This window comes from Oncorhynchus mykiss, chromosome 19 (genome assembly GCF_057628025.1).
Source record: "Oncorhynchus mykiss isolate SJ-2025 chromosome 19, ASM5762802v1, whole genome shotgun sequence".
Classification (NCBI taxonomy): domain Eukaryota; kingdom Metazoa; phylum Chordata; class Actinopteri; order Salmoniformes; family Salmonidae; genus Oncorhynchus; species Oncorhynchus mykiss.
This window is the reverse complement of record NC_143040.1, coordinates 70,873,887-70,898,983: the sequence shown is the minus strand read 5'-3', so window position 1 is coordinate 70,898,983 and position 25,097 is coordinate 70,873,887. Positions and strand designations below refer to the sequence as shown.

Genomic DNA, 25,097 nt, shown 5'->3' with positions numbered 1-25,097 from the left:
CCTTCTTTCCTTTTCGTTATGAACTAGCGGCGACGTTTCAGTGAGCCAGTCTAAAGAAGACAGATGGATGGTGCCAAACCTTGATGTCACGGTGCATCTTCCCCTTGCTGTGAAGGTATCCCAAACCCTGTGAATGAAAACAGTCACGTGAGACTGGGTTGGGATGACCAACGTCGGACACATCCAGAAGAGTAAAAGTGACAAGTTAGTGTGTAACGAGGGCTGATTTCCTGGATCGAGATTAAACCTAGGTCTATTTCTTATGTATCAGGCATCAAAGTGCTGATCTAGGATCAGATCATCCCTGTCCATATAACCTATTTCTTATGTATCAGGCATCGAAGTGCTGATCTAGGATCAGATCATCCCTGTCCATATAACCTATTTCTTATGTATCAGGCATCGAAGTGCTGATCTAGGAACAGGTCCTCCCTGTCCATATAACCTATTTCTTATGTATCAGGCATCAAAGTGCTGATCTAGGATCAGATCATCCCTGTCCATATAACCTATTTCTTATGTATCAGGCATCAAAGTACTGATCTAGGAACAGGTCCTCCCTGTCCATATAACATAATTCATTGTGATGTAAAAAAAATAAAAAATAAAATAAAACTCTGATCCTTAAAATCAGCTGCTCTGAGAGGGCTGCAGGAGTAGGCTGGAATCCATGTCCAGGAAACTGGCCCTAAAAGGGTTGAAGTGTAAATTACCTGTATGGTCTCTCGGCAGACGTAGGCGATCTGTGGCTCTGACAGAGGCCCCGTCACTGGGAAATTAAAACATGATGCTTATTCTGCTGACATTCCTATAGTTTAGTACACACAGTATATACCAAAAGTATGTGGACACCCCTTTAAATTCGTTTTTTCCCCCGGCTATTTCAGCCACAACCCGTTGCAGACAGGTGTATAAAATGATCGAGCACACAGCCATGCAATCTCCATAGACCAACACAGTACCCCTAATGTTACAATATCTAGAGTTTACAAAATGGTACAATAGAGATAAATAATTATACACAACAAAGAATGACATCAGCCCACATGTTCACATGGTACTGAAGAGCTCATGGACTTCCAATGCGGCACCGTTGAAAGTTACTGAGTCAGTTAGACACATTTCTGTCCTGCTAGAGCTGCCCCCCATTCAATATTAAGTGCTGTTATTGTGAAGTGGAAACGTCTAGGAGCAACAACGGCTCAGCCGTGAAGTGGTAGGCCACAAGCTAACAGAACGGGATCGCAGAGTGCTGAAACGCGTAAAAAAATGTGTCTGTCCTCGGTTGCAACACTCACTACTGAGTTCCAAACTGCCTCTGGAAGCAACGTCAGCACAATAACTGTTCTTCAGGAGCTTCATGAAATGGGTTTCCATGGCTGAGCAGCCGCACACAAGCCTCAGATCACCAGGCGCAATGCTGAGCGTCGGCTGGAGTGGTGTAAAGCTCGCCGCCATTGGATTCTGGAGCAGTGGAAATGGGTTCTCTGGAGTGATGAATCACGCTTCACCATCTGGCAGTCCGACAGACGAATCTGGGTTTGGTGGATACCAAGGAGAACACTACCTGCACCATAGTGCCAACTGTAAAGTTTGGTGGAGGAGGAATAATTGTCTGGGGCTGTTTTTCATGGTTCGGGCGAGAGAGACAACGAGAGAGAGAGAGAGAGACAACGAGAGAGAGAGAGACAACGAGAGAGAGAGAGACAACGAGAGAGAGAGAGGTTAAAAGCGTTGGGCCAGTAACCAAAGACTTGCCAACCGACTAGGTGAAAAATCTGCAGATGTGCCCTCGAGCAATCCACTTAACCCTAATTTGCTACTGTAAGTGGCTCTGAATAAGAGCGTCTGCTAAATGATTAAAACGTAAAAAAAGAAAGGAGAGCGATATGATCAGAATAATAACTCACCGTGATATATGTCCTGTAGAGATCCTCCACCACAGTACTCCATACAAATCCACAGCTTCTCCCGGCTGATACAGGGAGGGAGAGGAGACAGTTTACAATGACTTCAGAATACTAGTGTGTAGAAGACAGACAAAGGAACGTGATATACAATGGATTGGTAGTGTCACAGCCCCTCTGCATTGCAGGGGCAGTTCCTCCTGCAGGCAGAGGAGGGTCGTTAGTGATTGGAGCCACCTGGGCTCAGGGTATTTAAACTGCTGCTTTACCAATCACTTGTTTCTCTCTCTGCTCCTCCAGGTATGATCCTGTTTTGTTTGTTCCTTTGTAGTTTTACATAGTTTTCCCTCAGTCAAATTCACACACACAGATTCACGCATCTCTGCACTTTACACACACACCTCACATTATGATACTTTCACACCTCATTCCTTTTTCTTAGTTTAAAGTTAATAGTTTTCGGTTTATAATAAAAAACATTTTTGATTGGCCGATACCTGTTCGTGTCCCCTCATTTTTTGCCACAGGCTATGAGCCGGGCCTGTGACAGTAGGAAGCACGTAGCTATGAAAGACCTGGTCTTACTATTCTCTGAGCTGACTGGTCTGTAAAGCTACATTATTGTGCTCTGCTGGTTGGCCCGCTGTGATAAAGCGTAGGTTTCCTCCTGACTAAATGGACATATAAACCAGATCAGAAGCTCTTAAGTCCTGTTCAACCTGCTGGAGGCCCCAGTTCCTGGCAGTACAGGGCTGGGTCTGTGTACAGTGCCAGTATGCTCTTCCTGCTGAGCATTTTCCAACAGATTGTTTTAATCAGCTTTTCCTCCTCATAAACCCAAAGTAGGGGGATTGTAATCACTTCACTATTAAAATAGAATAATGGATTTTTGTCAGATATCTGGATAGTGGAAATATGTTTGTTATTTATACAGCACCAATCAGAAGTTTAGACAGCTACTCATTCAAGGTTTTTATTTTTACTATTTTCTACATATGTAGAATAATAGTGAAGACATCAAAACTATGAATTAACACATATGGAATCATGTAGTAACCCTAATAAAAAGTGTTAAATCAAAATATATTTTATATTTGAGATTCTTCAAAGTAGCCAGTACCCTTTGCCTTGATGACAGCTTGGCATTATCTCAACCAGCTTCATGAGGTAGTCACCTGGAATGCATTTCAATTAACAGGTGTGCCTTGTTAATTTGTGGAATTTCCTTCTTTAATGCGTTTGAGCTAATCAGTTGTCCAAGTCCATATCATGGCAAGAACAGCTCAAATAAACAAAGAGAAACAACAGTCCATCATTGCTTTAACACATGAAGGTCAGTCAATACAGAACATTTCAAGAACTTTGAACGTTTCTTCAAGTGCAGTCGTAAAAACCATCAAGCGCTATGATGAAACTGGCTCTCATGAGAACCGCCACAGGAAAGGAAGACCCAGAGTTACCTCTGCTGTAGAGGATAAGTTCATTAGAGTTACCAGCCTCAGAAATTGCAGGCCAAATAAATGCTTCAGAGTTCAAGTAACAGACACAAACATCAACTGTTCAGAGGAGACTGTGTGGAATCAGACTTAAATGGTTGAATTACTGCAAAGAAACCACTACTAAAGGACACCAATAAGAAGAAGAGACTTGCTTGGGCCAAGAAACGAGCCATGGACATTAGACTGGTGGAAATCTGTCCTTTGGTCTGGAATCCAAATATGAGATTTTTGGTTCCAACCGCCGTGTCTTTCTGAGACGCAGAGTAGTCGAACGGATGATCTCCGTGAAGCATGGAGGAGGAGGCGTGATGGTGCTTTGCTGGTGACACTGTCAATGATTTATTTAGAATTCAAGGCACACTTAACCAGCATGGCTTCCACAGCATTCTGTAGTGATACACCATCCCATCTGGTTTGGACAATGACCCAACACACATCCAGGCTGTGTAAGGGATATTTGACCAAGAATGAGAGTGCTGGAGTGCTGCATCTGATGACCTGGCCTCCACAATCACTCAACCTCAACCCAACTGAGATGGTTTGGGATGAGTTGGACCGCAGAGTGAAGGAAAAGCAGCCAACAAGTGTTCAGCATATGTGACAACTCCTTCAGGACCGTTGGGAAAGCATTCCAGGTGAAGCAGGTTGAGAGAATGCAAAGCTGTCATCAAGGCAAAGGGTGGCTACTTTGAAGAATCTAAAATATAATTTTTCGTTTAACACTTTTTTGGTTACTACATGATTCCATGTGTGTTATTTCATAGTTTTGATGTCTTCACTATTCTACAATGTAAAACATTTGTAAAAAATAAAGAAAAACCCTTGTTTGAGTAGGTGTGTCCAAACTTTGGACTGGTACTGTAACTATTCAGACTCTTTACTCAGTACTTTGTTGAAGCACCTTTGGCAACGATTACAGCCTCGGGTCCTCTTCGGTATGAGGCTACAAGCTTGGCACACCTGTATTTGGAGAGTTTCTCCCATTCTTCTCTGCAGATCCTCAATGGAAACAGGATGCACCGGAACTCCATTTTGAGTCTCATAGCAAAGGGTCTGAATACTTATGTAAATTCGTTAGTGTTTTCCCGTTTGTCATTATGGGTTATTGTTTATTGTTTGTTAATCAATTTTAGAATAGGGCTGTAACATAAAATGTGGAAAAAGTGAAGGGGTCTGAATACTTTCGGAATGCACAGTATATCTATGAGCAGGGCTGGGCCTATATAAGTCTATCATCATGGCTGGCATCATGTCACTCAGCCACAGACCTTCACCCCCTGACGTCACTCAGCCACAGACCTTCACCCCATGACGTCACTCAGCTACAGACCTTCACCTGCTGACGTCACTCAGCTACAGACTGCTAGAAGGTATTGAGGTAGCTCTGGGCCCCTGGTATTGAGTGGTCTTGGCTCTTACCAGAGGTAGCTCTGGGCCCCTGGTATTGGAGTGTGGTCTTGGCTCTTACCAGAGGTAGCTCTGGGCCCCTGGTATTGAGTGTGGTCTTGGCTCTTACCAGAGGTAGCTCTGGGCCCCTGGTATTGGAGTGTGGTCTTGGCTCTTACCAGAGGTAGCTCTGGGCCCCTGGTATTGAGTGTGGTCTTGGCTCTTACCAGAGGTAGCTCTGGGCCCCTGGTATTGGAGTGTGGTCTTGGCTCTTACCAGAGGTAGCTCTGGGCCCCTGGTATTGAGTGTGGTTTTGGCTCTTACCAGAGGTAGCTCTGGGCCCCTGGTATTGGAGTGTGGTCTTGGCTCTTACCAGAGGTAGCTCTGGGCCCCTGGTATTGAGTGTGGTCTTGGCTCTTACCAGAGGTAGCTCTGGGCCCCTGGTATTGGAGTGTGGTCTTGGCTCTTACCAGAGGTAGCTCTGGGCCCCTGGTATTGAGTGTGGTCTTGGCTCTTACCAGAGGTAGCTCTGGGCCCCTGGTATTGGAGTGTGGTCTTGGCTCTTACCAGAGGTAGCTCTGGGCCCCTGGTATTGGAGTGTGGTTTTGGCTCTTACCAGAGGTAGCTCTGGGCCCCTGGTATTGAGTGTGGTCTTGGCTCTTACCAGAGGTATCTCTGGGCTCCTGGTATTGGAGTGTAGTCTTGGCTCTTACCAGAGGTAGCTACCGAAGTAGGCCACTATGTTGTGGTGCATGCATTCCTTCACCATGAAGATCTCCTGCTGGATGATGGAAAAGTCATCCCCTGGAAGCAGAGAGACAAACGCAGCCAAATCAGATGTAGAAAAACACACAGACAGAGAGACACGCAGAGAGAAAGACAATAATATTCCCCTTTGAGTAATGATAGGACTTGACAGAACTACAGCAACAGCAAACCATAATGTTATCATTCTAGACTTCATATTGCAACAGTGACTATCAGACCATAAATGTTCTCCTTCTAGACTTCATATTGCAACAGTGACCATCAGACCATAATGTTATCCTTCTAGACTTCATATTGCAACAGTGACCATCAGACCATAAATGTTATCCTTCTAGACTTCATATTGCAACAGTGACTATCAGACCATGTTATCCTTCTAGACTTCATATTGCAACAGTGACCATCAGACCATAATGTTATCCTTCTAGACTTCATATTGCAACAGTGACCATCAGACCATAAATGTTATCCTTCTAGACTTCATATTGCAACAGTGACCATCAGACCATAAATGTTATCCTTCTAGACTTCATATTGCAACAGTGACTATCAGACCATAAATGTTATCCTTCTAGACTTCATATTGCAACAGTGACTATCAGACCATAAATGTTCTCCTTCTAGACTTCATACTCAGTGGAGGAAAAGTTAAACACGTTGAACCGGACACCCACAATATTTGACAGATCACTAAATCTTTCCCCTTGCCTTTGCCAAGCTCCAAACCACAGACCATTTTACTCCTCCGTTTCAATAACGACTGGACGAATGACTACTTGTACAGGTTTATCATAGCACAGCACACATCATTTAAACTAAAAACCATGTCCTATATACTATCACGTACAGTGTTCACGTAATATCTAGTGCAGACAGTCTGTGACTCGCTTGAATTCCTAGAAATACACACTTGAGAGTGTTTAGCTAGCTTCTAGCTGCTGTAAATAATACAAGTACCACTACTACCACTGTAACATCTAGACTGGGTATCGGTTTAGTTGTGTGGACTTAATGCATCCCTTTATTTACTATAATATATAATTCTATATTCATCCCCCCCCCCCCCCCCTCCCCCCTTTCGGTAACAGGAAGTAGGAGTCTAAAACTACGCACTGCAACAACACCATTCTATTCAGCAGCAGTGAGATGGCGTGAGAGACAGAGGTTTGGCATCTCACGGTTATTTGAATATTCAAACGGATGTCGGTGTTCGAATACTGGTGTGAAAAATGATAGGCCTATTTTAAAAACACTGAAAAGGCTTATTCTAAATTAAATGGATATTTTTTTTACATGTGACATTACAATGGATATACCGTACCGTACATTTTAAATGATTAATTTAATAAAAAACAAACTTGTCAAATGTAGTTATGATGTGCGCCCAAGAAAAATAAATGAAAAGATCGGGTAGCCTTCACGTGTGTAGCTTGTTGTTTATCTTGGCCAATCAAAGCAGCAAAGAGGTGTAACGTGTAGCAAGTGGAGTGCGAGTTCACTAATACAATATAAGATGGAATAAAATGACAGGATTTATAAGTTGGTGAAATGAGAAGGAGCAGGCTTCAACAAGGGGCAAACAACAGGTAGGCTGCTTTATCTGAATGGGGCTGGGAAGAAGGAAAAAAAAGAACATGAGACCTCAATTAGCCTAGCTAGCTATAGCTGTCTAGGTTCTCTAGGCTCCTCCAGTCAAGACAGACAGTATTACACGGGCTGATGAATACACGGAACAAAAAAATATAAAAAGACAACATGCGACAATTTAAAACATTTGACTGAGTTACAGTTCATAAGGAAATCTGTCAGTTGAAATAAATTAAATTAGGGGCGCAGCGGTCTAAGGCACTGCTTGAGGCGTCACTACAGACCCGGGTTCGATCCTAGGCTGTGTCACAAACTGCCGTGACCGGGAGTCCCACTGGGCGGCGCACAATTGGCCCAGTATCGTTCAGGTTAGGGGAGGGTTTGGCCTTGAGGGGATTTACGGGGTTCTCATCGCGCTCTAGTGACTCCTTGTGGTGGGGCCGGGCGACTGCAGGCTGACAATGGTCATCAGTTGAACGGTGTTTCCTCCTACACATTGGTGCTGGCTTCCTGGTTAAGCGGGCGGGTGTTAAAGAAGCGCGGTTTGGCGGGTTCTGTTTTAAGGGGATGCGTGACTCGACTGTCACCTCTCCCGAGCCCGATGTAGAGTTGCAGTGATGAGACAAGATTGGATATCACGAAGTTGGGGAGGAAAAGGGGAGAAAAAAAAGAATAAACTGCTAAAATAATTTCCTAATAAAATAATATTTACAACAAAAATTATCTATAGACGTCACATGACTGGGAATACAGATACAAATCTTTTGGTTACAGGTGCTTTAATTTTTTTTAAAAAAAGTAGGGGCGTGGATCAGAAAACCAGTCAGTCTGACATCTCCTTTGCATAGAATTGATCAGGCTTGTACACAGTGTCACTCTACCGTGACAGACAATCACCATTTACTGCTGCAGAAGTGATACTTTGCCTTCATTTTTTCGATTCGGTCAGGGGAGAGAGGGACAGGTCTAGTCTGGTCCCAGATCTGTTGTCTCCTCCTAGCGCCCTGGTTGGTCTCCTCTATAGCCTGGTCCCAGATCTGATGTCTCCTTCTATAGCCTGGTCCCAGATCTGTTGTCTCCTTCTATAGCCTGGTCCCAGATCTGTTGTCTCCTTCTATAGCCTGGTCCCAGATCTGTTGTCTCCTTCTATAGCCTGGTCCCAGATCTGTTGTCTCCTTCTATAGCCTGGTCCCAGATCTGTTGTCTCCTTCTATAGCCTGGTCCCAGATCTGTTGTCTCCTTCTATAGCCTGGTCCCAGATCTGTTGTCTCCTTCTATAGCCTGGTCCCAGATCTGTTGTCTCCTTCTATAGCCTGGTCCCAGATCTGTTGTCTCCTCCTATAGCCTGGTCCCAGATCTGTTGTCTCCTTCTATAGCTTGGTCCCAGATCTGTTGTCTCCTTCTATAGCCTGGTCCCAGATCTGTTTGCTGCTCATTGTCAAGCAAGTGAGAAGGGAGTTGGTGTGATAGCACAAACAGACTGGCACTAAGGAGATAAAGAGGACCGGTTCACAGACAGGGTGGGTTTGATAAATGGGGAAGATGAAGAGCTGGGCCAGTATTAAAGTGTCTCAGAAGAAGAAGTGCTGATTTAGGATCAGCTCCCCTCCTATGATTTTATGGATACAGCCCTGACGTTCCAGTGGGGAACATTTTGAATAGAAGACGGCTAGTGTGACTTTAAAAAGAGAGTCTGGTGGCGCAGTGGTTAAGGGCGCTGTACCAGAGACTCTGGGTTCGCGCCCAGGCTCTGTCGCAGCCGGCCGCGACCGGGAGGTCCGTGGGGCGACGCACAATTGGCCTAGCGTCGTCCGGGTTAGGCCGGCAGGGAAATCCTTGTCTCATCGCGCACCAGCGAATCCTGTGGCGGGCCAGGCGCAGTGCGCGCTAACCAAGGTTGCCAGGTGCACAGTGTTTCCTCCAACACATTGGTGCGGCTGGCTTCCAGGGTTGGATGCGCGCTGTGTTAAGAAGCAGTGCGGCTTGGTTGGGTTGTGTATCGGAGAACGCGTGACTTTCAACCTTCGTCTCTCCCGAGCCCGTACGGCAGTTGTAGCGATGAGACAAGATGGTAGCTACTAAACAATTGGATACCACGAAATTGGGGAGAAAAAGGGGTACAAATTCACAAATTAGCAGCCCTGTCTACTGAAGTGAAGACGTCCTCCTGTGGGCTCTGTGGCAGAAACACAGGATGTCTGTTGCAACGGGCTACCACAAAAATGGCACACAGAGCCCTTGTTTCTTTTTTTTTTTTTAAACGTAAGTAACCTTTCTCAGAGCTGTGAGAGCAAGGTAAAGCTGCGTGTGGCGGGCCGGGGTTGCCAGGTGCACGGTGTGTGTGTGTGTGAATGGCCCATCAACGTTAGCGAGCTAGAGAAACAAACAAGCTTTATGAATAGCTCTCATTACTGAGAATCACCCGGCGAAGCTCAATTTAACGCTGAGCTTTAAATCCTCTTAGCAGTACTGTAACGCTCTCGTCTCTACTGACACTAGACAGACACATACACTAAATCTGTACTACACTACTCCCCATCCTCAAGACAAGAGGGGCTTCACAGTTCAGTGTTTTTACTGGCAGAAACTGAGGAATTCTACAGAAACCAGTAACATACATACATAACAACCGCTAGAAATAGGCTAATGTAGTAGTTACCATTCATATAAAGCACTTCTGAGATGGCTTACATTTATAGGAGGCGAGTCCATAGGCCTACAAAATAGAGGTAAGAGCCCAATGTCAATACAACGGCCGTTCTTATTGCCCAGAACTGTAAATGTCTTGTTTTAACAGGGCAGAGATCACCTGTTGACCCTGCCATTACAGATTTAGAGCAAATAAGTGGTCAGGGAAACATAAACATTTGAGCAAGAGGCCCATTTCAGTGAGTTATTGGAGACGCCGAAGAGCACAACAAGGTCTTCCTCCCGCATGGCACCCTACTCTCTACTATAGGGACAACATACCCATAGGTAACAATATATATTTTTTTTTAAACAGTACCACATCTAGAGGGAATAGCAGAGAGAGAGCGACCAACAAGTAAAACAACCCACAATGTTCTCATGTTGCTGGAAGCCTCAAAGACAGGTCACTTCCTGTCAGAATGAGCACTTCCCTAAGAGATTAAGAAACCAGTTGTGAGTCTTAAACGGCACCCTAGTACCTACGGGGGCTCTGGTCAAATGTAGTGCACTATATAGGGAATAGGGTGCAGTCTTTGGACGTAGGCACCAGCCCTCCGCAACAACCACACGACTTTTTAAGAGACATGTTGTTTTTCTCACACCTCTAGTCAGCGTAGCAGACGCGGTGAAATTGGAGGAACACAAACGATATATTTTTTAAAAACTTTTATAGCGCTTTTCAAATTCAATTTCAAAATGCATTACAATAAATTAAAAACATTGAAATGCTGGAGATTGAAAGCCTACTAGGGCGGCTTCAGAGGAAGTTAAACCGATAAGCGATATTCAATCGTTTAAAAAAAAAATGAAAGAAAATAGAATCTCCTCATCTGAACAGAAGCATACGATTCCCTTGGTTACTGACAATCTCATGATGTGTCATTATGGTCATAATGTAAGAAAACACTTGAAGCATTATTTCTTGGACAATTGTGCTTTTGGATGGCAATTTGAGAAATGGCACTAATTTCCCCACTGTAAAACAGTATATCGGTAAAGTTTTGTATACAGGTTAAATACATTTTTTAATTAAAAAAAAAGTTAAGAGCAGTTTGAAAGATATGGCAAATAGAAATCAAACCGCATGGACATCAGAAATAGATGGGAGAGGTTGGAGGTAGAGGAAGGACAGGAGAAAAAAATGAATAAAAAATATAACTATTGTAAAATAGTGTCCATGATATGAATAAAGTATACATGAGCTGAAAATACAGGCCTCAGCGCTGATGTTCACTAGCTTACTCCAACTGGGGTAATTAAGAAAAACATATATATTTTTTTAAAGATGTGACTATATTTATATGTGTGTGTACAGTTGAAGTCACAAGTTCACATACACTTAGGTCGGAGTCATGAAGTCTCGTTTTTCAACCACTCCACAAATTTCCCGTTAACAAACTATAGTTTTGGCAAGTTGGTTAGGACATCTACTTTGTGCATAACACAAGTCATTTTTAAAACAATAGTTTACAGACAGATTATTTCACTTATAATTCAGTGTATCACAATTCCAGTGGGTCAGAAGCTTACATACACTAAGTTGACTGTGCCTTTAAACAGCTTGGAAAATTCCAGAAAAATGTCATGGCTTTGGAAGCTTCTGATAGGCTAATTGACATCATTTGAGTCAATTGGAGGTGTACCTGTGGATGTATTTCAAGGCCTACCTTCAAACTCAGTGCCTCTTTGCTTGACATCATGGGAAAATCAAAAGAAATCAGCCAAGACATCAGAGAGAAAAAATTGTAGACCTCCACAAGTCTGGTTCATCCTTGGGAGCAATTTCCAAACGGCTGAAGGTACCACGTTCATCTGTACAAACAATAGTACGCAAGTATAAACACCATGGGACCACGCAGCCGTCATACCGCTCAGGAAGGAGATGTGTTCTGTCTCCTACAGATTAACTTACTTTGGTGCGAAAAGTGCAAATCAATCCCAGAACAGCAGCAAAGGACCTTGTGAAGATGCTGGAGGAAAAGTATCTATATCCACAGAAAAATGAGTCCTATAATCGACATAACCTGAAAGGCCGCTCAGCAAGGAAGAAGCCACTGCTCCAAAACCGCCATAAAAAAGCTAGACTACAATTTGCAACTGCACATGGGGACAAAGACCGTACTTTTTGGAGAAATGTCCTCTGGTCTGATGAAACAAAAATAGTACTGTTTGGCCATAATGACCATTGTCATGTTTGAAGGATAAAGGGGAAAGCTTGCAAGCCGAAGAATACCATCCCATGATGGCATCATCATGTTGTAGGGGTGCTTTGCTGCAGGAGGGACTGGTGCACTTCACAAAATAGATGGCATCATGAGGAAGGGAAAGTATGTGGATATATTGAAGCAACATCTCAAGACATCAGTCAGGAAGTTAACTTCTTTGGGATAGGGGGCAGCATTTTCACTTTTGGATGAAAAGCATGCCCAGAGTAAACTGCCTCCTCCTCAGTCCCAGATGCTAATATATTATTATTAGTATTGGATAGAAAACACTCTGAAGTTTCTAAAATGGTTTGAATGATGTCTGTGAGTATAACAGAACTCATATGGCAGGCAAAAACCAGAGAAGAAGTCCAACCAGGAAGTGGGAAATCTGAGGTTTGTAGTTTTTGAACAGCCCTATCGATGTACACCAATGTAACAGTATAACTTTCATCTGTCCCCTCGCCCCTACCTGGACTCAAACCAGGGACCCTCTGCACACATCAACAACAGTCACCCACGAAGCATCGTTACCCATCGCTCCACAAAAGCCGCGGCCCTCGCAGAGCAAAGGGGAACCACTACTTCAGGTTTTAGAGCGAGTGACGTCACACGATTTAAACGCTATTAGCGCGCACCACCGCTAACTAGCTAGCCATTTCACATCAGTTACACTCACCCCCCTTTTGACCTCCTCCTTTTCCGCAGCAACCAGTAATCCGGGTTAACAGCATCAATGTAACAGTTTAGACATCAGTCAGGAAGTCAAAGCTTGGTCGCAAATGGGTCTTGCAAATGGACAATGACCCCAAGCATTCTTCCAAAGTTGTAGCAAAATGGCTTACGGACAACAAAGTCAAGGTATTGGAGTGGCCATCACAAAGCCCTGACCTCAATCCTATAGAAAATGTGGGCAGAACTGAAAAACCGTGGCCTACAAACCTGACTCAGTAACACCAGCTCTGTTAGGAGGAATGGGCCAAAATTCAACCAACTTATTGTGGGAAGCTTGTGGAAGGCTACCAGAAACATTTGATCCAAGTTTAAATTGTTTAAGGCAATGTTACCAAATACTAATTGAGTGTATGTAAACTTCTGACCCACTGGGAATGTGATTAATGAAATAAAAGCTGAAATAAATCATTCTACTATTATTCTGACATTTCACATTCTTAAAATAAAGTGGTGATCCTAACTGACCCAAGACAGGGAGTTTTTACTAGGATTACATGTCAGGAATTGTGTAAAACTGAGTTTAAATGTATTTGGCTAAGGTGTATGTAAACTTCCAACTTCAACTGTATATATGTATGTATGTATGTATGTACAGTGGGGCAAAAAGTATTTAGTCAGCCACCAATTGTGCAAGTTCTCCCACTTAAAAAGATGGGAGGGGCCTGTAATTTTCATCATAGGTACACTTCAACCATGACAGACAAAATGAGAGAAAAAAAATCCAGAAAATCACATTGTAGGATCTTTTATTAATTTATTTGCAAATTATGGTGGAAAATAAGTATTTGGTCACCTACAAACAAGCAAGATTTCTGGCTCTCACAGACCTGTAACTTCTTCTTTAAGAGGCTCCTCTGTCCTCCACTCGTTACCTGTATTAATGGCACCTGTTTGAACTTGTTATCAGTATAAAAGACACCTGTCCACAACCTCAAACACTCCAAACTCCACTATGGCCAAGACCAAAGAGCTGTCAAAGGACACCAGACACAAAATTGTAGACCTGCACCAGGCTGGGAAGACTGAATCTGCAATAGGTAAGCAGCTTGGTTTGAAGAAATCAACTATGGGAACAATTATTATGAAATGGAAGACATACAAGACCACTGATAATCTCTCTCGATCTGGGAATCAAAGCAAGATCTCACCCCGTGGGGTCAAAATGATCACAAGAACGGTGAGCAAAAATCCCAGAACCACACGGGGGGACCCAGTGAATGACCTGCAGAGAGCTGGGACCAAAGTAACAAAGTCTACCATCAGCAAGGGCATTGAAGATGAAACGTGGCTGGGTCTTTCAGCATGACAATGATCCCAAACACACTGCCCGGGCAACGAAGGAGTGGCTTCGTAAGAATCATTTCAAGGTCCTGGAGTGGCCTAGCCAGTCTCCAGATCTCAACCCCATAGAAAATCTTTGGAGGGAGTTGAAAGTCCATGTTGCCCAGCAACAGCCCCAAAACATCACTGCTCTAGAGGAGATCTGCATGGAGGAATGGGCCAAAATACCAGCAACAGTGTGTGAAAACCTTGTAAAGACTTATAGAAAACGTTTGACCTCTGTCATTGCCAACATAGGGTATATAACAAAGTATTGAGATAAACTTTTGTTATTGACCAAACACTTATTTTCCACCATAATTTGCAAATAAATTCATTAAAAATCCTACAATGTGATTTTCTGGATTTTTTCTCTCTCGTTTTGTCTGTCATAGTTGAGGTGTACCTATGCTGAAAATTACAGGCCCCTCCCATTTTCTTAAGTGGGAGAACTTGCACAATTGGTGGCTGACTAAATACTTTTTTGCCCCACTGTATGTATGTATGTATGTATGTATGTATGTATGTATGTATGTATGTATGTATGTATGCATGAATGAATGAGTGTAAGTACACACACACACACACACACACACACACACACACCCGGTCAAACGTTTTACAACACCTACTCATTCAATGATATTTCTTTATTTGTACTATTTTCTACATTGTAGAATAATAGTGAAGACATCAAAACTATGAAATAACACATATGGAATCATGTAGTAACCTAACAAGTGTTAAACTTGTAAAAATATATTTTTATATTTCAGATTCTTGAAATAGCCACCCCTCTGCCTTGATGACAGCTTTGCACACTCTTGGCATTCTCTCAACCAGCTTTATAAAAAGGTACCGGGAATGTATTTCAATGATCAAGTGTGCCTCCTTAAAATGTTAATTTGTGGTATTTCTTTCCTTCTTAATGCATTTTTATTTAACCTTCATTTAACGAGGCACGTCAGGTAAGTTGTACCTAAGAAGGTAAACTAAACTATTCACTGTCATATTTATACAGGACATAGTTGGTTTTTTTGGTGGATATTGGGCTCACGAGTGGCGCAGAGGTCTAAGGCACTGCATGTCAGTGCTCGAGGCTTCACTACAGAGCCTGGTTCGATTCCAGGCTGTATCACAACCGGCCGTGATTGGGAGTCACATAGGGCGGCGCACAGTTGCCCCAGCATCATCCCGGTTTGGCTGGGGCAGGTCATCATTGTAATGAAGAATTTGTTCTTAACTGACTTAACTGACTAAACTGACTTAAACAAAGGCTAAATTTAAAGAAAATATCCTGTAAACCACAAATAAATGTTCTTAAAATAATGTTTAATATTTTGAGTTTCTTTAAATCCTCCAGAGTTAATTCAAAAGGGTCATTTTCATGCATATTCGTAAGTAGAGAGGAATTGTAGTTATATCCAACTCACCTGGCTCCAGTTTAATAATCTTGACAGCAGCAAGCTCTCCCGTTTGGATGTTTCGAGCCTGAAAGAGAGAGAAGAAGAGAGTGTGCACCGGGGAGCCAGTCATTGTTGGGGAGCGGGAACTGAAAAATAGTCGCACAATATCACGAAACTCCTGTTATCAGATAGGCCTATATTGGGGGGTAGAATTGAAATTCATTGTATATCCCTTCCTATTAGTCTCTAGTTAGTTCAGTTCAATGGGGCAGTAGTTCTTCATACCAGTACTGACCAAACCAGAGAGACATCACCAGACAGTCCAGCATTAGGTCATGATTCAGTGTTTCCATCTGGGCCGGAGGAAGTTGGTCGCCATCAACCTCAAATCCAGCTCAAGACGCTAGGCTAGGATATGTCTCCTAAAGGCATCCTCGTACAGAGCATTCAATGGGGCTGCGGTTTTTCATACCGGTACTGACCAAACCAGAGAGACATCACCAGACAGTCCAGCATTAGGTCATGATTCAGGTGTTTCCATCTGGAGGAAGTAGGTCGCCATCAACCTCAAATCCAGCTCAAGACGCTAGGCTAGGATATGTCTCCTAAAGGCGTCCTCGTACAGAGCATTCGGGAAAGCATTCAGAGCCTTTGACTTTCCCACATTTTGTTACGTTACAGTCTTATTCTAAAATGGATTAAATCGTATTTTTCATCAATCCACACACTACCTCATAATGCTGAAGCAAAAACAGGTTTTTAGATTTTTTTTAATTTTTTTTATACAAACTATCACATTTACACAAATATTCAGCCCATTTACTCAGTACTTTGTTGAAGCACCTTTGGCAGCGATTAGCCTAAAATCTTCTTGGGTATGACGCTACAAGCTTGTCACACCTGGATTTGGGGAGTGTCTCCACGTTCTTCTCTGCAGATTCTCAAGCTCTGTCGGGTTGGATGGGGAGCGTCGCTGCAAAGCTATTTTCAGGTCTCTCTAGAGATGTTTGATCGGGTTCAAGTCCGGGCTCTGGCTGGGTCACTCAAGGACATTCCGACTTGTCCCGAAGCCACTCCTGCGTTGTCTTGGCTGTGTGCTTAGAGCCGTTGCCCTGTTGGAAGGTGAACCTTCTGCCCAGTCGGAGGTCCTGAGTGCTCTGGAGAAGCTTTTCATCAAGGATCTCTGTACCTCTTTCCCTCGATCCTGACTAGTCTCTCAGTCCCTGCTGCTGAAAAACATCCCCACAGCATGATGCTGCCACCAAGATTCACCATAGGGATGGTGCCAGGTCTCCTCTAGATGTGACGCTTGCATTCAAGTCAAAGAGTTCAATCTTGGTTTCATCAGACCAGAGAATCTTGTTTCTCATGGTTTGAGAGTCTTGAGATGCCTTCTGGCAAACTCCAAGCGGGCTGTCATGTGCCTTTTACAAAGAAGTGGCTTCCGCCTGGCTACTCTACCATAAAGGCCTGATTGGTGGAGTGCTGCAGAGATGGGAGAACCTTCCAGAAGGACAAACATCTCCACAAAGGAACACTGACAGAGTGACCATTGGGTTCTTGGTCACGTCCCTGACCAAGGCCCTTCTCCCCCAATTACTCAGTTTGGCTGGGCGGCCAGCTCTAGGAAGAGTTTTGGTGGTTTCAAACTTCTTCCATTTAACAATGATGAAGGCCACTTTTCTTGGGGACCTTCAAATGGCACAGAAATGTTTTGGTACCCTTGACACAATCCTGTCCCGGAGCTCTACGGACAATTCCTTCAACCTCACGGCTTAGGTTTTACTCTGACATGCACTATCAACTGGGGGACCTTATACAGGTGTGTGCCTTTCCAAATCATGTCCAATCAATTGAATTTACCACAGGTGGACTCCAGGTGGACTCCAAACATGTGGACTCCAAACATGTTGTAGAAACATCTCAAGGATGATAAATGGAAACAGGATGCACCGGAGCTCAGTTGAGTCTCATAAAGGGTCTGAATACTTATGTAAATAAGGTTTCATGCCTTCCGAGTGGCGCAGTGGTCTAAGGCACTGCATCGCAGTACTAGCTGTGCCACTAGACATTCTGGGTTCGAGTCCAAGCTCTTTCGCAGCAGGCCGTGGCCGGGAGACCAATGGGTCAACGCACAAGTGTCCCAGCGTCGTCCGGGTTAGGGGAGGGTTTGGCCGGCAAGGATGTCCTTGTCTCATCGCGCACTAGCGACTCCTGTGGCGGGCCGGGCGCAGTGCACGCTGACCAGGTCGCCAGGTGTACGGTGTTTCCTCCGACACATTGGTGCAGCTGGCTTCCGGGTTAAGATGGCGTTGTGTCAAGAAGCAGTGAGGCTTGGTTGGGTTGTGTTTCGGAAGACGCACGGCTCTCGACCTTCGCCTCTCCCGAGCCCGTACGGGAGTTGTAGCGATGAAACAAGACTAACTACCAATTGGATACCATGAAAAGGGGCTCAAAAAAAATATAAATCTCAAATCATCCCTTTAAGATATTCAAACAACATCACACAAGACATACAGAGACTAGGCAAAGCTGTATGTGCAAAAGGTTTTGTACTTATGTTGAACTTAAGACGGCAGGTGGTTAGAGCGTTGGGCCAGTAACCGAAAGGTTGCTAGATCGAATCCCCGAGCTGACAAGGTAAAAATCTGTCATTCTGCCCCTGAACAAGGCAGGCACTGTTCCTTGTAAATAAGAATTTGTTCTTAACTGACTTGTCTAGTAAAGGTGTAAATAAAAAAGACCTCTGATTTCAGGATGAAAAGCAAAAGTCCATTATTTTGTCTTAGCCAAGTCCCACCACCCACACAGCCAAGTCCCACCACCCACACAGCCAAGTTCCACCACCCCCACACAGCCAAGTCCCACCACCCCCACACAGCCAAGTCCCACCACCAACACACAGCCAAGTCCCACCACCCCCACACAGCCAAGTCCCACCACCCAAGTCCCGCCACCCCCACACACACACAGCCAAGTCCCGCCACCCCCACACACACACAGCCAAGTCCCGCCACCCCCACAGCCAAGTCCCGCCACCCCCACACACACAGCCAAGTCCCGCCACCCCCACACAGCCAAGTCCCGCCAGCCTCACACACACACACAGCCAAGTCCCGCCACCCCCACAGCCAAGTCCCACCACCCCCCCACACACACAGCCAAGTCCCACCACCGCCACACACAGCCTTCCCCCCCACATGGCCAAGCCCCCCCCACCCACCACGCACACGTCTCCCTCTCTGGTATTGCACTCTGATAGAGATGCTCAGTCTACTTTCATTGAATTTCCACAAAGGGAGGATTCATCGCTCCAAGAGGTCCAGGAACTACCTTCCTCTTCAAACCGGTGTGACATTTCTCAAATTTAAGTTTGCACATTACAACAAAATCAGCCCAGGATAAAATCTGAATAAGCAAAATATTGTCAGTTTAATCTTCAGTACTGACCCCCCCCCCCCCCCCCATTTATGGACTTGGGACAATAAACAGACAGAGATAGCTGAAAGTCCAGGGATAGAATTGAAGGATTTTGGGCACTGGCAAGCCTGGCTAGTAGACCACAATGTTATCTAGATCAGTTACAAAAACCTGTGCTATGAGATATCTTAAAAAGACCCAATTGTACTTTTTGGCAGGCTAGTTGGAAACATTTTCTACGAGCCTGGTCTGATAAGTACTAGCTTCGGGCTAGCTTAAAATGTCCATCCCTGGATGAAACACACTCATCAAAAGAGAGAAGAGCCGAGTAACAAAACAACCAATCAAACTCAACCCTCATGGGTTTACTTCCTGGTCCTCTCAATTTGACAAATATCTCTGTCACATGGGGCGGCTCTAGTGATTAGAGCGTTGGACTAGTTGCAAGTTCAAACCCCCGAGCTGACAAAGTACAAAATCTGTCGTTCTGCCCCTGAACAAGGCAGTTAACCCACTGTTCCTAGGCCGTCATTGAAAATAAGAATTTGTTCTTAACTGACTTGCCTGGTTAAATAAAGGTTAACAAAAAAAAAAAAATCAGTGCCCTACAGCAGACCAAAGTCATTGTTTATGGGAAGGACTTTTCAAATTTGAAGTATTTCCCGCTGACAGTACGGCAAAAAACACTCCCATTCTTGGGCACATGTTTAGACAAGGACCTGATCGTATTTCACTCTGCCTGCCGTAGTCCCGGACCGCATGTCAAATGGTACCCTATTCCCCTATTTAGCCCTAAGTGTCCTGGTCAGAAATAGTGCACTAAAATGGGGAATAGGGTGCCATTTGGAACTTGGCATACGTGTTCACGGCTCGGGGGAAAATACCAGGCACTGCATTCCGCCAGTGGACTGCCTCGGCTGTGGGGGCTCTGTGTCTGGGGTGGGTGTAGCCTTCCACAGATTACTTAGTGAGGCGAGGGCTTGACAGACTGGCTGCTTCAACTATCACACACGGGAGAAAATTGGTATCCAAGTCATCCATTACAAAGAAAGTCATCCAAACAAGAACACTTAAAAAAATAAAATAAAAAAAGTTTGAAATGCAACTGTCTGCACACTTGTGATTTTGAACTTGGGAACAGACAGGAAAATGTCTAGATTGGAAGGCTCAAATTCCGATCCAATAAATTGTCCCTTTGTTAATACTCTCTCCTCATAGCTTTGCCAGGAAAATGAGAAACTGGCGCTGGATCGCACCTATCTTTCCCTACCAATCCATCTAACTTCTACTATAGCCACATGCTCCAAAAAACAATAACGGAGGTGGGGGGTTGCAGTACAATGCTTTATTACATGGGTTATTTCCCAAATGGCACCCTATTCCCTAAATAGTGCACTACTTTACCAGGGCCCATAGTGCTCTGGTCAGAAATAGTGCACTATATAGGGAATATGGTGCCATTTGGGAAATAACCATGGGTTACAGATAAATAAGTCTGGTGGTCCATACTGGGGAAACTAAATACAACACAGGGTTACTAAGATAAATGACCTGACAAAGTTCATGTTTTTCTGGCAGCGAATAACATCAGAAAGGCATTGGGTTGCCCAAATGAATCCTTCTTCCCAGTTTTAAAGCAGTGTACTGTGTATATCATCGCTACCCATAGAATGATTCTGGTTTCCGACTGTACATCCAAGTATGTGGAACTGCTAAGCAATGTTCTGACAACTTAATCGAAACATACGAAATACCTTTTTTTTAAATTTAACTAGGCAAGTCAGTTAAGAACAAATTCATGTTTACATGCCTGTTCAAGGGCAGAACGACAGAATTGTACCTTGTCAGCTCGGGTGTTTGAACTCGCAACCTTCCGGTTACTAGTCCAACGCTCTAACCACTAGGCTACCCTGCCGCCCCCACCTTCAGAGTAAAGATATTGGTTCAATCCAACGGTGTAGCTACTGATATAAAAATAGGTTAGACGTAAAAACTTATATTCAATGTCGTTGCTACATCACGTGTGGAATTTTCCTTGTTGCACATAAAAGACAACAAAAACAGGAAATCAGCTCCAAGTGATTTTTTTAAATTTAAGAAATCTGTTAATGTATTCCCACGCAATAGTACAAATGTAAGCAAGGTTTGAAATGACTGTTTTAGTCAAACATATCTGTTGGTGGCTTCTTGCGGTCAATTTGCTAGTCTACAAATGACTATCCGCTCCAGAAAAAAAACGAAGAAGAAAAAGAAACAGCCAGCGGGTGAATCTAGTTGAAGATCCCTGGGGTAGACTGCCGTGTCCTTCAGCTACTGTATATGGAACCCAAAACACCAGAGCGATAACATGGTGGGGGGGGGGGGGGGGGGGGGGCAGATGCTAAACTCATTAGGAGTAAATGAAAAGGTAAATGAAAGCATTTGTGGTAGGTGACTCACCACTCTAAATAAATCCTCTATAAAACTCCACAAGACAGGTCCCGTCAAAACAGGCAAAAGTGAATTAAGAAAAACGGATAACTAAGAGCTTGATAACATACCTAGGTATAGGTTTCCTATTGACGTCAGGCTGCAAAGACACTTTGCATCAAGGTGCTAGTAGGCTATACAACATACACACCGGCCATCGCAGAACTTCACTAACATCTTGGATATAAAAGCTTTAACACATTGAGAGAAAGAGAAATGAACTACGGGCCTGGGGGAGTGTAATCCTACCTTGACAACTTCATGTCAGTAGCTCTGGCCAGATTTCAATAGGAATTAGATAGGGGATAGAAGCACTCAAGCACAGGGATCTCGTGCCTCCCAACAGATGTGTGTGCTTGTTTTGGTTAGACAGAGATCTAAATTCAGAACACCCAAATCTAATACAGACTGTTTATTCAGTTTGATGGTAGCTTTAAAAAAAAATACCTTGTACACATCTCCATATGTGCCGCTCCCAACTCGTTGAATAAGCTCGAAATCCTGCTGCGGGTTTTTTCTTTGAATTTCTCCACTAGGTCTTGGAAAGATATCCATAGCAGCTAGCTAATTGGCTGGATAGCTTGTCAACACCTAGCTACTTTACATTTAGCTAGCTAGTTAGCTTGTGCAAATACACGTCACTATCATTCGAGAGGAGTACTTCAAGTTGTGATAACTTGCTTCTCTAAAGCTGCAGAAGTGCTGCTTCCAAATCTGGCCTCTGGTCCATTTCCTGCCAATGAGACAGAGAAGAAAAGTTAATGAGGAAACCTCTAGCTAATAGCTTGGTGCCTTGAACTGCACACACACAGTGTTGCTAAATACTGCACAATTTAAACACTTTCCAACCAACCCCCCCCCCCCCCCCCTCAAACACGTTAAAATTGGACTATAAATTGTGCCTTCCATTATTATACTAATGTTATAATGTTTATTATACTTTGAGATTTACTTTATGTTCGTATTCCTATGTTTTGTCATTTATTTTTGTTGTTGCATTGTTGAGAAGGTACGTGCAAGTAAGCATTTCGTTGGACGTTGTATAGTAAGTTATACTATGTGTATCCTGTACATACTAACGTTACTAATGAAACTTTAAAAGGTAGCTACAAACCACAGATATCATTTCACAACAAAGACCGTCAAGAATCAACTGATTTGCTGACCAGCCGGTTAGGTATAGAGGATAGCAAGCTAGCTAACAGTAACTAACTTCCAAACGGCTAACGTTAGCTTACGAAAAAAAAGTCAGCAGATAAACAATAGAGATTGATCACTGAATGTATATAACGTTATAGTTCAACAAAATTGCTTAACCCTCTGCAACGTTAGAGAGTTAATCAAATTAGCTGGTTACTATAGCTACCGGAGCGATATTATTAAACTGTTTTTTCCAAAACACGTAACGTTAGCTAAACTTCTGGTTTTCATCCTTCTTCTCTAATAAAATATACTAATTCAGAAAATGGGACACCAGACGAGTGCAATTAACTACCACGTAGAAACTAACAAGTGTTTCGGCCTTCCACTCCATGACCAAGAATAGTCAGCCTGGCTATCTATTTAGCATTACCCCGCAACTAACATGCGCTAACTAGCCGTTAGCTAATCCAACGTCTGCTCCACTTACCAATTACTCCATATACGTTTGACATACGAAAAGTAATATGTTCAATTCCTTTTCATCCCCCCCAAAAAACAAAACAAAAAAACATAAAAGTATTATTTATTCCTCAGAGAAAGTGTAAACTTCTTGCTGGCTGCTCACTCAGCAACGGCAACAAAAAAAAACGTATCTCGGCTGGAAGTCCCAACCTCACGTTTTCGACGTTATCACGTCATTTCCTCCTGTTGACAGTAGGAGCTGCTACTAACTAGGGGAAATATACTTTATTGTCACCTCACGTTTTCGACGTTAACACGTAATTTCCTCCTGTTGACAGAACGGGCTGCTGCTACTAACTAGGAGAAATGTACTTTATTGTCACCCATGCGTTCAACTGTAAACGCTAACTAGATTGCAAGAATAACAACAACTAACATCATTGAATCGATCAAAAAAATCTATTGAAAGCATTGTTTTTGTCCAGACGAAATGACTGTCACTCTGATATATGACGCGCGACTACTGCCACCTAGTGATGCAAGCAAGCAACTGTAACAGAGAAGAATAAAACAATTCCTGTAGATATTACAACTAAAATTAGAGATTAATTTGGGATCTTCTGTGATGAGACCATTCATATTTAATTGTTGAATTGTATTATTTTTTTAGAGTGGTAATTACACTTTCTTCTTCAGCTCTCTACTCTACTCACATGTTTTCATAAATATTTTCCAACCTCATATTTAAAAAGCTCCCAGTTATTACTGTATGAATTGTCCTTTATAGTTCTAAGTATTGTGAGGTGTCCTCAAATCAATTGGGGAGTCTGAGGGGGAACAGTTTAATCACCCTATTATATTTGAACACATCATTTATTCTATTGAACACCTTAAAAATAATAATAATAATAATAATAATAATAATAATAATAATAATAAGTCTCCTGGGACTGATGGTAAACCTGCTGAGTTTTACACAACGTTTTCTCAATTTCTGTTAGAGGTCTTTTCTGAAAGCATTGCAAATAATGCTCTCCCTCCCAGTTTGACTCACGGTCTGATTACATTAATACCCAATCCCAAGAAAGACTTGCTTCTCCTCGATAATTGGCGTCCAATCTATCTGGTCAATAACGACTACAATAACGACTACAATAACGACTACAATAACGACTACAATAACGACTACAATAACGACTACAATAACGACTACAATAACGACTACAAAATATTGGCCTCTATATTTGCAAAAAGAATGAAGGCAGTATTGGACTCAATTATAGAAGAGACCCAATCTGGCTTCACGAGGAACAAACATATATGTAATCATATCCGACTGGTGACTATTCTGATCTAATCTTCAAAGATAGTTTTATTGTCTTCATAGACTTTTATACAGCCTTCGATACAGTGGAACATGAGTTTATATTTCTCTTCCTGAAGAAATGTGGTTTTGGGGAATTCTTTTGTAGTACTATTAAAACTATTTTTAATCAAATCAAATCAAATTGTATTGGTCACATACACATGGTTAGCAGATGTTATTGCGAGTGTAGCGAAGTGCTTCTAGTTCCTCCAGTGCAGTAGTATCTAACAAGTAATCTAACAATTCCCCAACAACTACCTAATACACACAAAACTAAAGGGGTGAATGAGAATCTGTACATATAAATATATGGATGAGTGATGGCTGAGCGGCATAGGCAAGGTGCAATAGATGGTCTTTTTTTTATACAATATACAGTATATACATATGATATGAGTAATGTAAGATATGTAAATATTATTAAAGTGACATTATTTAAAGTGGCATTGTTTAAAGTGACTTGTGAACCATTTATTAAAGTGGCCAGTGATTGGGTCTCAATGCAGGCAGCAGCCTCTCTGAGTCAGTGATGTCTGTTTAGCACTCTAATGGCCTTGAGATAGAAGCTGTTTCTCAGTCTCTCTGTCCCCGCTTTGATGCACCTGTACTGATCTCGCCTTCTGGATGGTAGCGGGGTGAACAGGCAGTGGCTCGGGTGGTTGTTGTCCTTAATGATCTTTTTTGCCTTCCTGTGACATCAGGTGTTATAGGTGTCATGGAGGGCAGGTAGTTTG

At 43.2% G+C, this 25,097-nt stretch overlaps 1 protein-coding gene across 3 annotated transcripts in view; it reads right to left on the bottom strand.

Moving 5' to 3' along the window:
* Positions 1-23,290, bottom strand: part of map4k5 (mitogen-activated protein kinase kinase kinase kinase 5) — a 107,947-nt gene extending 84,657 nt beyond the window's left edge. For 2 of the 3 annotated variants that reach the window (XM_090211657.1, XM_090211655.1), the window contains exons 1-7: positions 23,023-23,261; positions 21,840-22,125; positions 15,531-15,588; positions 5,506-5,596; positions 1,911-1,975; positions 714-769; positions 80-127 (exon numbers count right to left, since the gene is read on the bottom strand). In XM_090211657.1, the coding sequence (XP_090067783.1) occupies positions 80-127; positions 714-769; positions 1,911-1,975; positions 5,506-5,596; positions 15,531-15,588; positions 21,840-21,947 (426 nt within the window). In that variant the 5' untranslated portion in view covers positions 21,948-22,125; positions 23,023-23,261. Of the gene's footprint in view, positions 1-79; positions 128-713; positions 770-1,910; positions 1,976-5,505; positions 5,597-15,530; positions 15,589-21,839; positions 22,126-23,022 lie in introns of all 3 variants that reach the window. The other variant, XM_090211656.1, reaches the window with a different exon arrangement.
* Between the last annotated feature and the right edge of the window lie 1,807 nt (positions 23,291-25,097).